General features: G+C 43.8%; 1 protein-coding gene across 2 annotated transcripts in view; it reads left to right on the plus strand.

Moving 5' to 3' along the window:
• The first annotated feature begins 705 nt into the window (after nt 1-705).
• LOC121540207 (importin-13-like) overlaps nt 706-17,113 on the plus strand; it is a 40,795-nt gene continuing 24,387 nt past the window's right edge. For both annotated transcript variants that reach the window (XM_041848895.2, XM_045207823.1), the window contains exons 1-5: nt 706-1,225; nt 13,029-13,154; nt 13,226-13,369; nt 13,521-13,733; nt 13,867-14,120. In XM_041848895.2, coding sequence (XP_041704829.1) covers nt 1,157-1,225; nt 13,029-13,154; nt 13,226-13,369; nt 13,521-13,733; nt 13,867-14,120 — 806 coding nt within the window. In that variant the 5' untranslated portion in view covers nt 706-1,156. The remainder of the gene's footprint in view (nt 1,226-13,028; nt 13,155-13,225; nt 13,370-13,520; nt 13,734-13,866; nt 14,121-17,113) is intronic.

Here is a 17,113-nt window from a genome sequence, read left to right on the forward strand (position 1 = left end):
GAACTAACAGGTTATAGAGCAAAACATGCAATTACCACAACACATAGGTTGTAATATGGCTTTTCCCCCCCTGGCTTGGCTTCTCCAGTGATTTTAGCCACACACCGCTACTGGTGTGTTAGCTGTGGAAGTGCCCATGGTGCAGGAGATCAGAGGTATCTGGTGAGAGAAAGGCAGGTTGAAGTTGACAGGGTCAGAGTAGTACAGAAGGTGTTGTATGCTGAGACAGTGAAGAGAGTAGTGGAGGAAGATGGGTACAGGGCGAGGGATCCTGAGAGGATCCCTGAGAGTAGGCACGTGGGCCAATAGAGAGTGATAGGAATAATATGTGCTTCAGTAAGGTGGGTTTCTTAGCATTCATAGCCATGGTTGTCAACTGTACTGCTGAAATGGAACATAAGTCACAGAAAATAGAGGTTGTGGTGGCAGCTGCAGAGAGGTACTTGGGATTGTGAGGTTTTACTGCAGAATAATTCCAGGGAGTGTTGAGTGGTAGTGTTCTGTTCTGTAGGATTATATAGTATTAAATAGTGGAAAGGGGTGGTGGGGTTTTTAATGAGGGCTAATAGTTGGCAGGGTAATTTTTCATTTTTCCCAATTTTGTATCACCAAATATTTTTTTAAAACTATCACCACGTATAATGGATTGCACAGTAGGTGGCGGCATGCACCTTTCACATTTGTTTGCGGACTGCCTTAACTATAGAAGAAGAAGAAGATCATTTTGACCAGCGTCGTAGCAAAGACACAGCTGCTATATACTGGATATTTAGCAACAAATAGCTACCACCAATTTCTTATGCCAACGCATTTTTGGATGTTAATGACTTATAACGTCAGCTAAGGACAGGCTTAGCTAGCTAGGTTATCTTTACAGATACATTTTCAATTGGGTAGCGAGATGCAAACTAGCTAATGTTGTCATCAAGCCATAAATTGTGACCCCAGATAGACAGAACATAATCGGTACCCACTGAGGCCGGTCAGTCAGCTTGCTAACAGGGTTTTGCTACGGAAGCTAACATTAGTTAGCCAGCTAACACAGAATAGCTACCAATCCAAATCGTGGTTACAGACAATTGACTAGTGCCGCATTCTGTAGCTAGCTAAAGAAGCGGCTCTGTCATTTATTGACAGACCGGCCGGTTGGGCTAACATGGAGACATTTGGGAGAATAGCAATCACGCCAGACGCCCTCGACTTCACAGTGGAAAACGTGGAGAAGGTAAGAATCTTAGTGTATGGACACATTCTCCAATCAAACATGTAGAATCACAATATTAAATGTATGTGTAGCCTATGTGGGTCTCTGTAATGTATTTTCTATGGGGTAGCTACAATGGTGGCGGGTCTAGCTACAACATACTGTATCATGGCGTGAATTAACAGCTAGCTAGAAAGCTAACCATTCCGTGGTGCCACAAACGCGTTGTATTTTGTCCCTGTACCAGCAGCTGAAAATTCCACAATTAGCAAGTCTCCATTCTGTCCCCTTGTTTGTGTATTACCCTGACTAATCTAAACCAATATGACTGGAGGGCTTAATTGTTGTCTCTCTCTGTGTACATTAGTTGACTGACAGGGCAATACATCCATCCTCTGTCCTCCTCACACCTGTCTGTGTGAGACACTACATCATCCAAACCACTCTCGAGTCTTAATAAGGTTGTTGTGACCGAATGTAGACTAGAAGAAGAGAATGGAAAAGTGGAGTGCTTTTGGATATACTGCAGAATATCAAAACAACAGTAGATTTTAAACTAAGTGCTCTTTGGTTTAGAGGTCTAGAATGGGAACCAGAAAGAGAAGCAAGGCACTTGTCGTAGTGTTTTGAAATGCCTTTATTTATATGACATGAGGTGTTTCAGCATAGTCTTTGTCAGTGAGTGAGACATGGGAAACCATCACAATCAATATGAGAATGTAATTTCTCTGATAATGTAATTTCTAGTAGCCTATGTAGAGTGTTACACCATTTTCCTAATGTCTCATACACACACTATCCATTCATCTTCATCTGTCACTGACTGACAAGTGGTAGGATTCATCATCAGTAGCCTATTTTGAACATGTAAAAGCTGTTTTAATGAATGCACAGCGGCTTGTGTGTGTGTGTGGTCTGACCGTATATTCCGCCACAGGGAACTCCTGGTCTTGATAGGCATGATTAAACAGTAGCTGGCAGGTCCGACTCGCTTGCATACAGCTGCACTAGCGTCGGACAGGCTTCCTGTGTAGATTAGGACACCGCGGAGCTGGCAAAAGGTAATGGCTCAGAAAACGTACCTCAATCCAAGGATGAAAAATGTTGTACTCCGAATTGTACCATTTATCAAATCAAATTGTATTTGTCTCATGCGTCTTACCGTGAAATGCTTACTTACAAGCCCTTAACCAACAATGCAGTTCAAAAAATAGAGTTAAGAAAATATATACTAAATAAACTAAAGTAAAAAAGTAAATTAAAAAAAGTAACACAATAAAATAACAATAACGAGGCTATATACAAGGGGACTGGTACCGAGTCATGTGTGGGGGTACAGGTTAGTCGAGGTAATTTGTACATGTAGGTAGGGGTAAAGTGACTATGCATAGATAATAACAGCAAGTAGCAGCAGTGTAAAAGGGGGGGGGGTCAATGTAAATAGTCCGGGTAGCCATTTGATTAGCTGTTCAGCAGTCTTATGGCTTGGGGGTAGAAGCTGTTAAGGAGCCTTTTGGTCCTAGACTTGGCGCCCCGGTACCGCTTGCTGTGCGGTAGCAGAGAGAACAGTCTATGACTTGGGTGACTGGAGTCTTTGACAATTTTTTGGGCCTTCCTCTGACACCGCCTAGTGTATAGGTCCTGGATGGCAGGAAGCTTGGCCCCAGTGATGTACTGGGCCGTACGCACTACCCTCTGTAGCGCCTTACGGTCAGATGCCGAGCAGTTGCCATACCAGGCGGTGATGCAACCAGTCAGGATGCTCTCGATGGTGCAGCTGTATAACTTTTTGAGGATCTGGGGACCCATGCCAAATATTTTCAGTCTCCTGAGGGGGAAAGGTGTTGTCATGCCCTCTTCACGACTGTCTTGGTGTGTTTGGACCATGATAGTTTGTTGGTGATGTGGACACCAAGGAACTTGAAACTCTAGACCCGCTCCACTACAGCCCTGTCGATGTTAATGGGTGCCTGTTCAGCCCATCTTTTCCTGTAGTTCACGATCAGCTCCTTTGTCTTGCTCACATTGAGGGAGAGGTTGTTCTCCTGGCACCACACTGCCAGGTCTCTGACCTCCTCCCTATAGGCTGTCTCATCGTTGTCGGTGATCAAGCCTACCACTGTTGTGTCATCAGCAAACTTAATGATGGTGTTGGAGTCGTGTTTGGCCACGCAGTCATGGGTGAACAGGGAGTACAGGAGGGGACTAAGCACGCACCCCTGAGGGGCCCCTGTGTTGAGGATCAGCGTGGCATTTGTTGTTGCCTACCCTTACCACCTGGGGGCGGCCCGTCAGGAAGTCCAGGATCCAGTTGCAGAGGGAGGTGTTTAGTCCCATGGTCCTTAGCATAGTGATGAGCTTTGTGGGCACTATGGTGTTGAACGCTGAGCTGTTGTCATTGAACAGCATTCTCAAATAGGTTTTCCTTTTTGTCCAGGTGGGAAAGGGCAGTGTGGAGTGCGATTGAGATTGCGTCATCTGTGGATCTGTTGGGGCGGTATGCGAATTGGAGTGGGTCTAGGGTTTCCGGGATGATGGTGTTGAGGTGAGCCATGACCAGCCTTTCAAAGCACTTCATGGCTACCGACGTGAGTGCTACGGGCCGGTAATCATTTAGGCAGGTTACCTTCGCTTCCTTGGGCACAGGGACCCAAGGAATATCCCCCCTTTTGTGTGATTATTTCTCAGTTATTTTAAGTGTAGACAGTCCTGCTACTGTGATCTTCACACAATATCATGCCACCTGTCTGTCCCTCTGTCTGGTTAACTGCTGTGCAGTGAAACACTCAGCTAATGACTAGCCGGCTTGGATAAGAGTTGTCAGAGGGTGGTGGAGGGAGGGAGCGAGAGAAACACAGACTATTCTGACACTGGAGGTCATTATAGCCACCAGCCAACTCTCTCCATCTGTCATCTAAGGTGTGTGTGTGCGCGCAGGGGTTGCTTAGAGTTGAGAAATCTGCATTTTCAAAACGCAGACCATCAAGAAATGTGTTTTCAACCATTTCACCTGCATGTTTTTTGCTTAATTCGGAAAGTATTCAGACACCTCAAACTTTTTCCACATTTTGTTACGTTACAGCCTTACTCTAAAATTGATTAAATAAATAAAAATCCTCATCAATCTACACACAATTCCCCATAATGACAAAATGAAACAGGTTTTTAGAAATGTTTGCAAATGTATAAAAAAAAAAAAAAAAGATACCTTATTTACACAAGTATTCAGACCCTTTGCTAAGAGACTCGAAATTGAGCTCCGGTGCATCCTGTTTCCATTGCTCATCCTTGATGTTTCTACAACTTGGGAGTCCACCTGTGGGAAATTCAATTGATTGGACATGATTTGGAAAGGCACACACGTGTCTATATAAGGTCCAACAGTTGACAGTGCATGTCAGAGCAAAAACCAAGCCGTGAGGTCGAAGGAATTGTCCGTAGAGCTCCGAGACAGGATTGTGTTGAGTCACAGGTCTGGGGAAGGGACCCAAAAAATGTCTGCAGCATTAAATGGAAGAAGTTTGGAACCACCAAGACTCTTCCTAGAGCTGGCCACCTGGCCAAACTGCGCAATTGCGGGAGAAGGGCCTTGGTCAGGGAGATAACCAAGAACCCGATGGTCACTCTGATAGAGCTCTAGAGTTCCTCTGTGGAGATGGGAGAACCTTCCAGAATAACAACCATCTCTGCAGCACTCCACCAATCAGGCCTTTATGGTAGAGTGGCCAGACGGAAGCCACTCCTCAGTAAAAGGCACATGACAGCCCGCTTGGAGTTTGCCAAAAGGCACCTAAACGACTCTCAGACCATGAGAAACAAGATTCTCTAGTCTGATGAAACCAAGATTGAACTCTTTGGATTGAACTCAAAGTACTCAGTAAAGGGTCTGATTTATTTTTTATTAATTAGCAAAAATTTCTAAAAACCTGTTTTTGCTTTGTCATTATGGGGTATTGTGTGTAGATTGATGAGGCAAAAACCAAATGTAATCAATTTTAGAATAAGGCTGTAACGTAACAAAATGTGGAAAAAGTAAAGGGGTCTGAATACTTCCCGAATGCACTATAGTGATAAGGGGCGTGCGACTATAGTTTTCCTTCACAGAAAATACATTAGTGCAATACATTCAGCAGAAAATACAGTAGCTTCATTTTCATCAGATGACAACAGAAGTGCAACGCTATTTGGCTAGCAGCCACACAAGCAAATGAGCTTACAATGAGAAGGTGAGGTGTTTTTTGCAAGAATAATGCATGGCATCATATTTCTAATGTTTATCATAGAAAGAATGTAGCCAGCTACATTTAAAAATGTTTTGCTGGAAGTTAATCTTCTTACCAGAGAAGTTGGCTCCACCGAGAAAAGTAGCTACACATCAGTCAGAGCGCTGTCTGCAGATAGAATGCCCATTCGTGAATTCTCATCAGAGTGGAGAAGTGCAACTGAAGCACAAAGTTAGTCTGATGCCGAGCAGAAATGACAATGAGGCATATTAGATCTGCGTTTACAAAAAGCAGTACGATTTTTCTTATGCGTTTTGTATTTTTCTGCATGAAAAATTCAGAATTCTGAGGTAACGTGACCCCTGAGGTGTGTGTGTGTGTTGGCAGGCTATGGCTGCCAGGTTTCTGTAATGAATCTCCATGTTGCTGGGTGGCCAGTGGTAGGCTTGGGCAGTATACCATATATCGGGGTATTTTTTAAAACTATTTCTTTGAAGTTTTTTAAATACATTTGAATATTTATAGCTACTTTTTAAGTAAATACCTGCAGTCAACTTGTGCAATATGTTAGGTAATAAAGATTGTGTTCTTCATTTCACCTGTCACATAATATTTCATTATGAAGCTTACCAGTAGTCCCGTCACGTGGTGTTTGTTTGCAAGCGTACAACAACGAGAGACCGAGCCTTGTGAGTCAGTCACTGTTGTGCAGCACGCGCCAGGTGATCTAGTTACAGTATGGAATTTACAACTAAATGTTTGCCAGCTAGATATCTTAAAAGTATTACGTTAACTGTCTGAAGTGTGCTAAATGCTCTGCTGTGGTGCATTTGGTTTGCAAATTTAGTAGCTAGTTAGCTATCTAGCTTAGGGCTGGCTGGTATACCGTATTTTACGATATACCGGTATTGATGCATGGACAAGTTTGTGTTTTTACTTTACCTTCTATAACGGTATTTTAATGTTTGGTTTGTTAAATGTGATACACCGTGTGTAACGTACATTTTTATTCATCGCTCTCTCTCTCTCTCCATGCGGCTTTCCACACAGACCTAGCCCCGCCCCCTGTCACTCAAGGAGCGCATTTGTGGTTCCTCGACCACGAGACACTTGCGTTCAGTCTGCATGGTCAATGCAGCACATGCAACAATGTTGATGACAATGATGCTGTTTTCACTTTGCTTCTTAATATAAATCCACTAGCGTTCTGTTATTAAACTAGTAGTTTGTGTTTCTTACATCAGCTAGTATTTTCTTAGGAATTTGGGCTTAAATCTTGTTAGCTGCTAATGCTAATCGCTAGTGTTAAGTTGCGTCAATTCAAATCTGGTATTGGGAACAAAAAGAGGTCAATACATGTCTTCTAAAATAGACTAGTATTTTAATTAATGCAAAAAACTTCGATGGAAAATATGATGTTCGTATATACGGGTCCACTGAAATACCACGCAGGGCAGACAGAGAACTGATCCATTGTTCTAAGTTATTCTCCAAATACTCTGACAGAGATAGTTCCCGCTCCCTGCTGGCTTATCAGAGTAGAGACTGAGCGTGGTTTAGACTTACTCAGCCTATCGTTGGCGCACAGGCTGGTCCCAGCCCCTTGGCGCTTCCCTGTTGCCAGGTGTCTAGTTGTTTTGCAACTTGTCCAGAAAGTCAGCACTTTTGCAGTACACGTCCTTGAGCGCGGTTTAACAAAGAGGCAGTGTGTATGTGTCTGTGAGAATCACAAGTCTGTCTCACCCTACTCCCTAACATTCCTCACATGAATCACAGCTTGTTATGTTAAACAATGTATATCAGTACAGTACAAACCTATTATGTTTAATCATTAATGCATTATTTCTAAGCTAGGCATCACATCTAGTTATAAGAAAATAGATCCCCACACTAGTTAGCTGGCTAGCTCGCTAGCTAATAAATGTACTGTGTCAGAGCAAACGTAATTAGCTATACAGGCTGATTAATACCAGTGATGGTGTAGACCTAAATCAGCATGTTCTTTGTGCAATCAAAGAGGAATACATTCAATGTAGCCAAAGATTATAGGGTCCCCGAGGAAACACTTAACACTTTGGTTCCTACCCTGTCACAGTAACTCCTCCCTGGCATTTTCATCTATTGTCATGTCAATCACCACTGTATTCAAAGTGCCCACTATTATATTCTAACTATAGAATTAGAATAATCATTCTATTTCCATGATTCCAACAGTTCACCCAAGTCAAATCGCAATTGCAACAGTTGGTAAAAAATAAGGCCTTGTTTCTTTGCCCATATCGTGCAGCCCTACGTGGCAGTGTGGAAATGATCTCAAATGAGTGCAGGAAATGCAGAAATTGATGAAAATGTTGGAAATTATTTTTGTTTGAAGTTGAATTAAACGGTATAAAACAATCAGAATGGAGAAAGACCCATTGAAATCACTTAGAATGTATGTGTTGCCACCCTAGGGTCACGCACTACTCATAAAGCAAATGTAGAACTTTTTATTATTCAAAACCTTAAAATACCGTCATACCGTGATATTATATGTTGTCCATATCGCCCAGTGCTTAGCTTCTTGCAAAATCAAGCTTTGCTTGGGAACAGCAGAGCATCCCTTCCTGGATCAAGTGCCTTGCTGTCTATTTGTTTTGTGTGTGCAGCAAACTGTGAGTAGCATTTTTGAGTTACTTTTATAACTATGAGCTGGGATGTCTGTCCTGCAAATACTGTAGTTTAGGTGAGAGACCGAACTTTTACTTGTTAACATTGCTAACCTTCAGATCTCAGAGGCTCAGTGGAGTTTGAAAATAGCGCTCCTTATGTTCTGTGCCGGTATTAGCGAATGTTACAAGGTCAGTATGAAGGTATGACAATCTGAATACCGCCCAAGCTTAACCAGTGACCAGGGCCAGAGGAGAGGAGTGGGGGATGGGTGAGACACAAAGAAAAAGGTGTTGCTGCAAAGAAGCAGAGATGACGTAATGAGATGGAGGACAGAGGTGGGGTGGGAGGGTAGTGTCTGTGACTCTGACGGTAAAGGAGGGAGGGTGGAAAGTGCAGGGGAAATGGCTTTTCCCTGATAGAACACAGATGACGGGGGTGAGGGATGGAGATGAAGAAAGTAGAGAAAGGTGTGTCTAAATAGATACAGGTGGCCCCCTTATCATTGGTTTTGTCTGTTTCACACCATTTTAAAGCTAGTGTCAATAATTGTGTTGTAGCTTCCTCTATTTTTCTCCTCCTAGTTTCCTCCCCTTCCTCTCATTGTCTCCTCTCCTTTATCTGCTCGGAATAGCGAAAACTAGAAAAGCGAGAGAGAGACTCTCTCTGTAGGCTGGTCAGGTATATACCTAGTCCCCCAGTAGGTAACTCTATTAACCGAGTTCAACGCACATGCAAACATCTCTTTAGTGTCCTAAAGCTAAGTTGTGCTTCCCATAAGTGGATAAGGAGCGTGTGTGTCATGGAGAGGTTGGTTCCTGGCCCTGTCTTGGTTCCAGCAGTACAATAGCCTTTTTCCCAACTGTGTATGTGTCTAGCACAATCCCTTTGTCTTCCTGACTGTGTGGACATCTGAGCACCTGTGTGATTGATTGAATGAATGTATTACTTTTTTATATATATATATACATAAGAGCACTCCAGCTGGCGAGTCGTTGTGTAGAGGAGCGCGAGGGATAGTGTTGTGTAGAGAGAGTGTTTTCCATTAGCGTTGGCTAATCAGCCGGCTACTTTTTCCACTTCATATTAACTAGGTTACTTTTCATTTAAAAGTTTCAATTCGTAAGTCCGTTGAGCGCTCTTCCGCTAGAATTAATGATATGCATCTTCTAGTGATCTATTGATAGGACAGAGTCCTGTCAGTCACAAAGCAAGCGATGACAGGGAAACGTAGTGTGCTGTCTGTCCCGCCTCCTGGTATAATTTGTGTGCGCTGTGGTTGGTTGCAGTCTTTAATTTCTTTACGCGGTGGAGGGAGAGACCATGATGCTTGTGAATTTGCAGCTCTGACTGGGCCACTCAAGGACATTCAGAGACTTGTCCAGAAGCCACTCCTGCATTGTCTTGGCTGTGTGCTTAGGGTCGTTGTCCTGTTGGAAGGTGAAACTTCGCCCCAGTCTGAGGGCCTGAGCGCTCTGGAGCAGGGATTTCTCTGTACTTTGATCTGTTCATCTTTGCCTCGATCCTGACTAGTCTCCCAGTCCCTGCTGCTGAAAAACGTCCCCACAGCATGATGCTGCCACCACGCTTCACCGTAGGGATGGTGCCAGGTTTCCTCTAGACGTGACGCTTGGCATTCAGGCCAAGGTGTTCAGTCTTGGTTTCGTCAAACAGAGAATCTTGTTTCTCATGGTCTGAGAGTCTTTAGGTGCCTTTTGGCAAACTCCAAGTGGGCACGACAGCCGGCCGCAGAGATGGTTGTCCTTCTAGAAGGTTCTCCCATCTCCACAGAGGAACTCTAGAGCTCTGTCAGAGTGACCATCGAGTTCTTGGTCACCTCCCTAACCAAGGCCCTTCTCCCCCGATTGGTCAGTTTGGCTGGGCGGCCAGCTCTAGGAAGAGTCTTTGTGGTTCCAAACTTCTTCCATTTAAGAATGATGGTGGCCACTATGTTCCTGGGGACCTTCAATGCTGCAGAATTTTTTTGGGACCCTTCCCCAGATCTCTGCCTCAACAGAATCCTGTCTCGGAGCTCTACGGACAATTCCTTTGATCTCATGGCTTGGTTTTTGCTCTGACATGCACTGTCAACTGTGGAACCTTATATAGACAGGTGTGTGCCTTTCCAAATCATGTCCAATCAATTGAATTTACCACGTGGACTCCAATCAAGTTGTACAAACATCTCAAGGATGATCAATGGAAACAGAATGCACCTGAGCTCAATTTCGAGTCTCATAGCAAAGGGTCTGAATTCTTATGTAAATAAGGTATTTAGGTTTTTTATTTTGTATAAATTTGCAAACATTTCTAAAAACCTGTTTTCGCTTTGTGATTATGGGGTATTGTGTGTAGATTGCTGAGGATGTTTCTTTTTTTAATCAATTTCATAATAAGGCTGTAAAGTAACAATTTGAAGAAAGTCAAGGTGTCTGTATACTTTCCGAAGGCACTGTATATGATGGTTTGTAAAGCCAGGCATGTTTAACAGTTAGGCTATTGATTATAGACCTAATTAAGTTAGTTTCCTCTCTCCTCACTTTTCTTAAAGGGCTGTTTTCTCATCTCCTAACTCTGCTGCAGCCTCCACCGCATTGTTCTCAATACCAATATGCTGGTTAACTTTGCTATTATGCACATAGCAACATGGTCTAGGAAAAGGCTTCAATTCAACAGCGCACTGATGTTTCAGAACCGCGGACAGCGACCACTATCCAACGCGGGAGACAGCGCATATGTTATAGAATAATATTGGTTTTGTTAGTGTTGCACTATTGCACCAACATAAAGCACCTTTAGCAAAAAATGTACAACCCTGGGGATCTGTCTACTTTTTCTATTTGGTTGGCTACTCTATGTACTTGTGGGAAACACTGGAGAGACTAGAGGCTATTTCAGACATGACTGATATGAGAGGTAGATCACTTCCAGTTGACAGAATAAAGCATTGTGTCAGTTCTCTATCCCTTATCGATGATTGTTTCTTATTTTAGAGCCTAGGGCTGGTACCTTATCTCATATATTTCCTGTTCAGGGGTTGGATATCATCAGTCTTCTCAATGGCAACCACATAATGATCATTTTGTGTGTGTGTGTGTGGTGACAGGTTGTCTTATTGTTGCTGAAGCGAGTGTGAACTGTCTTCATCGTTTTCTGTCTAAATTGGCAACATGGAATTCGTTTTTTTATTTTTATCTCTGTGCAGACTGCAGACACGGTCAACAACCACCAACGCCCCTACAAACGACCCTACACACAAAATGCGTGCGAGCACACACACACGCAATCACACACACTGTCCCCGCTTCATTAATCAAATCCCCTACTCCCTCTGCATGTTATTTAATCTCCATTTCACATCATGAATATGAACAATTATGATATAAGATGACATGGATCTAATCAATAATGATGATCAGTCAGACGTGGATCAATATCCTGTCCTTCAAGAAGAGTCTCTGAGCACGGCTCTCTGTCCCCCAGGAGTACAGAAGGAAAACAGAACATTACATTACAGTAGCTTCACTGGATACCAAACCCAGGTCTTCTGTGTGACTAAAGAGCATGTTAGCCCGCTGAGCTAAAGCCTAGTCGCTAGATCTGGGAGCTACAACAAGTCTTCAGGTCTCAGTCAACGTTACTCAACACAGTTTACTGAACCTCCACTGCATAGCCTATACATTAATCTGCACTCTCACAGTATCACAGTTAGGAGCAGATTTTTTATGTGGCCGGTTACACCTGCACACTATTTTCATACTACTCACCAGAGGGAATTCCTGATGGAAGGCAGGCTACTAGGACATAACAGTCGTCAACAGACAACCTGCATGTGATGGGCTGATAGAGACAGATTCATGTTTATTTAATTACTCAGAAAATAGCAGGTGCTGTCTCTTTTACTATGCTATTTTCTGGGACACTGTGGACCGACCGGATTTTCAATGCAACAACTGCCTAGTTACGGAAGACAATAGGACAGAGCTGTCTACCCTAAGCAAGCAAATCTCAGTGTTGCACAATTTGCTGGGGAAACCAGTACGTCCACCTACCTTCTCCTTCTCTACACCTCAGGCTGGACGTCATTCCGATGTGGTGAGAGTATCACTGCCCTGTCACCACTCTTTGACTGACTGGCCAGTGCTTCACCGGGACCTCTCATTGCCAAAACAGCAGTCATGAGTCATGACCGCAGTAAAGGTCCACGTGACCGTTGAGTCACGGTAATCTCCTTTTATGTAGTCTGGGCATGAGTCAGTAGTACCCAACTAGCTAACAACCATCAGGTCGCTAATGGCCTGGTACTCCGCGCTCTATTGTCCCTCTAACCACTCTGACGTCAATGCAAATGAAATAAAAAATCACATCAAACACTTATCATCAAAACTTTTGTGCTTTTAAAACTCATCTCACTCAACAGTTTCCTATGTGTATCAAAAATTGTCCACCACCCAAAGGACATCCAGCCAACTTGCCACAACTTTGGGTGTATTTTTGGGTGATGTGCCTTAATGTGACTAGTCGCTAGATCTGGGATAATAAATACAAAATAAAATACCAGGTGCTCCAAAGCTGCAGGAGGGGAGGTGGTTCAGCTGGGCAGTAGGCTGGCACATTACAGCCACAGCAGTGTTTCCAGTTGCCCTGAACAGAAAGCATATCTGATCTCTGGTGGCTAATGAAACAACAGAGCTGTTAGTTTAATGCATTTGGCTGGCTGTAGTGAGATGGGTCTCACACCCCAGGTTTTGATGAGTGAGTGAGTGAGTGAGTGAGTGTTCAGTAATCAGGGCGCTAGGGTTAACCTACACACCAGTAGTAGAGCCTCTTGATACTGACAGCAGTCAGTCATACTAGTCTAGAAACACTAATGTTCCTGTTCTAAATGACATATAATTGCATTGCAAGAATAATACTGACTCTCCCTCCCTCCCTCCCATCTCTCTCTCCAGGGGCTCCACCAGTTGTACTATGACCCTAACATTGAGAATAAGAACCTGGCCCAGAAGTGGTTGATGCAGGCTCAGGTCTCCCCTCAGGCCTGGCAGTTCTGCTGGGCTCTGCTCAGCCCTGACAAGGTATGAAATGCCCACATGCACACGCACGCACGCGCACACACCTACACCTAACCCTCTCTCTCTCTTCCTAGGTTCCTGAGATCCAGTACTTTGGGGCTAGTGCCCTCCACACTAAGATATCCCGCTACTGGTCTGATATCCCCTCTGACCAGTATGAGACCCTGAAGACTCAACTCTTCTCCCAGATCGCATGCTTCTCCTCCGGGTCCAAGATGGTGGGTAGATGGATGGATGGACAGTTGGATGGATTTATTAGATCAATAAAAATACATATAACTGGCGGTAGCTATGTGCCTTAAAAACCATCAAGCATAAACACAATTGTAAAGTCGTTGACTTACAAGACGTTGTGGTCCTGTTTCCAAGGTGCTGACGCGTCTGTGTGTGGCGTTGGCCTCCCTGGCCCTGAACACCATGCCAGAGGTGTGGCCGGGCGCCGTGCCAGAAATGGTGCGTGTGTTCCAGGAGGAGGGAGGGGGGGTGGACGGCCGGGCCAGGTGTCTGGCCCTGCTGGAGCTTCTGACTGTCCTGCCTGAAGAGTTCCAGACCAGCCGCCTGCCGCAGTACCGCAAGGGACAGGTGAGGGGGCGCTAGAGACTGAAGGGTGCCAATGGGCACAACAAAAAGGCAGACAGGCACACAGACAGACACACAAAAGGACAAGTGGTGGTGGGTTAGTATTTCCTGTAACCTTGTATCTCTCTGTCTGTAGGTGCGAGGTGCTCTGGGTCGTGAGTGGGGGTCAGTGTGTCCACTGCTCCAGCAGCTGCTGCGTCGAGGGGACAGTCCCGGGGCAGTGAAGGCTCGTGTCCTGCGCTGTCTGTCCTCATGGGTGCTGCTGGACGTCCCTCTCAGTGAGAGTGAAGGACTGGTGGAGGACTGTTTCACTGCTTTACCAGACCCCGAGCTGTTTGATTCCGCCGTGGAGGCTATTGTCAACGCCATATCACAACCCGACTCTCAGAGGTGCGTATGGGCCGGGGGGAGGTTGTGAGTGTGTGTCAACCAGAGTATGTGAGCGGAGTGTGCCCAATTTGACTGGAGCGTGGGGCGAGATTCCCAAAGGCTGGAGCGTCGACCTTCTCGCCCGCTCCAATTTCACTCTAGTAGCGCTCCAGTAGCGCTCACTTCACCAACTCAGGGCATGCCGGCCCAGCATGCATTTGTAGTCTACTTGTGTGCTGCTATCGCCCCTTGCTTTACCTACTGTCATGGAGTTTGCTAAATATTTTCATAAAGAAACTGATAAAACACACAGGTGCTAAGTCAAGGTGACTTACAAAGATGAGGAGCAAGAGAGGGAGTGGGGTGATGTAGTGTCCACAACTAAAGAATCATTGTGGAATCTGAAAAGACATGTATCCCGAAAGCATGATGGTATGCTTACTACGTGCACATGCTAACAGAAAGGAAGGAGGTGGGTAGATAACTAAGTGTCTCATTGTAGCAAAGTATTTATAAACAACAACATCTGATCTCTTAAAGTTTTTTTTTTTTTTTTTTTTTTTACATTTTAGTCATTTAGCAGACGCTCTTATCCAGAGCGACTTACAGTTAGTGAGTGCATACATTTTCATACTGGCCCCCCGTGGAAATCGAACCCACAACCCTGGCGTTGCAAGCGCCATGCTCTACCAACTGAGCTATTATCTATACAATGGGCCATAATAGATTTTGGCCCAATAGGCCTGGCATATTCCCACGTTCAAGGAGATTTCCGTTTTGATTGGGTTATTTTGCCTAAAAACCTTTAGGCCTACCTATAGAAAAATAAAAAAACAACTCTGCATCTCCCCAGCCTGGCAAGAGTGGCAAAAGGGTGTTTAGAATCCCCTGCTGACCTGCTCTCCAGGCACCATCGCGTGAGCCTGAAGCCACAGACTGGCCAAACTCGTGTTTCAAAGGCACTGATAAGTCATTTTTCATTTAATTCTAAGTAAATCACAGCATATATGCGCAATTTATAGACTATAATGATTAAATACAACAAAATGTTTAAATGCTGAGCCCTTTATGTCCCTACCAGCCTATTGTGTCACAATCACAAATGTTTCACAATGTATTTCTTTGTAGGCTATAGCCTTGAATTAATTAAAATTATACAATTAGTTTTTGTTCATTCTTAGGCTCCCTGTCTATCTCCTGACCTATTTAGTGTTTATATGCTGTTTAATATGACATGTAGCCTATTTGAAATTATGTGCGCTTCTTACATTCACCTTTTCATGTTTATTCAAATACTTTTCATTCAAATCCATATGGTTTGGTTTCAATACTTCAAAACAAATGGTAGGTCCAGGTAGTCACAAAAATAGATGGGTGTTGGTTCAATTGTGATTTTAATGAATGGAGTGAATTTGTAGCATCAGTTTTTTTTCATGTGAGCGTGGAGCGGTTTTTAGTGGAGCGGTTGGAAAGGACATGGAGCTCCATGAGCGGGATTTCCAATGAGAGAGAGAGAGAGAGAGAGAGAGAGAGAATATCCACCTAGAGCAGGTTGGAGCTATGATCACACTGCTGACAGTGTGAACTTCTCAAGTCTCCTCATCCTTCATGTTGTTTTAATTGCTCTATAAGTAAGGCCAGTATGACTGGTGGAGGAATGAATGTGAACCTCACATTTCTCTCTTAATTGTAGTGTCATCAAACCTGGGGCAGAAAACACTCAATTACATTCAATGTTTGTGTCTGTGTGTCCTTCCTTCCTCTCTTTCGTTCACTTACAATCTTTCTCTCCTTCTCACCCTTCTTTTCTCTCTCGTTCCTCCTTTTCACCCATTTCTCTCTTCCCTCCTCCTTCTCTGTCCTCGTTTTAAATACTGGACAGGGGAAATTAGTTGCCTGGCAACAGGACACAGTTGGACCAATAGCATTCTCCAAAATTACTTGACTGTAATGTGTTTAAGCAGAGGGAGAGGGAGGAAAAGAGGGAGGTGAAAAGAGAGAGGCGCCTTTAAAGGAAAAATCCACCGAAAACCACTCATTCCTTTAATTTACATTGTTAAATAACACTATGTGAGAACAATATTTTTCATTTTGGTGTTATAAGGTTGGTGGCAACATGGAAAATCGTTGTGGAAATCTTTTGCAGCTCAAGTCAACTACAAAATCCACAATGCAATGCTCTCTCTATGGGCTAGGTAGGTAGCTAGCTAGCAAGCAAACATAGCTACACACAATAATACCAAAGACATTATCAGCATGTAATGTAGCTAGTTGGCTGTAAAATGGCCTAAACAAACTGCACTGTCAATTTAGGAGTCTACAATCTCACCATGTCTAACCTGCAGATCAATGTGCCTAGAGTCTGATATTCACAACAACAGATATACACTACCGTTCAAAAGTTTGGGGTCACTTAGAAATGTCCTTGTTTTCGAAAGAAAATCAATTTTTCTGTCCATTAAAATAGCATCAAATTGATCAGAAATACAGTGTAGACATTGTTAATGTTGTAAATGGCTATTGTAGCTGGAAACGGCTGATTTTTTTATGCAATATCTACATACAAAATGGCCAGAAACAAATAACTTTCTTCTGAAACTCGTCAATCTATTCTTGTTCTGAGAAATTAAGGCTATTCCATGCGAGAAATTGCCAAGAAACTGAAGATCTCGTACAACGCTGTGTACTACTCCCTTCACAGAACAGTGCAAACTGGCTCTAACCAGAATAGAAAGAGGAGTGGAAGGCCCCGGTGCACAACTGAGCAAGAGGACATACATTAGTGTCTAGTTTGAGAAACAGACGCCTCACAGGTCCTCAACTGGCAGCTTCATTAAATAGTCACTGCAAAACACCAGTCTCAACGTCAACAGTGAAGAGGCGACTCCGGGATGCTGACCTTCTAGGCTGAGTTGCAAAGAAAAAGTATTATCTCAGACTGGCCAATAAAAAGAAAAGATTAAGATGGGCAAAAGAACACAGACACTGGACAGAGGAAGATTGGAAAAAAGTGT

Source organism: Coregonus clupeaformis, chromosome 26 (genome assembly GCF_020615455.1).
Source record: "Coregonus clupeaformis isolate EN_2021a chromosome 26, ASM2061545v1, whole genome shotgun sequence".
Classification (NCBI taxonomy): domain Eukaryota; kingdom Metazoa; phylum Chordata; class Actinopteri; order Salmoniformes; family Salmonidae; genus Coregonus; species Coregonus clupeaformis.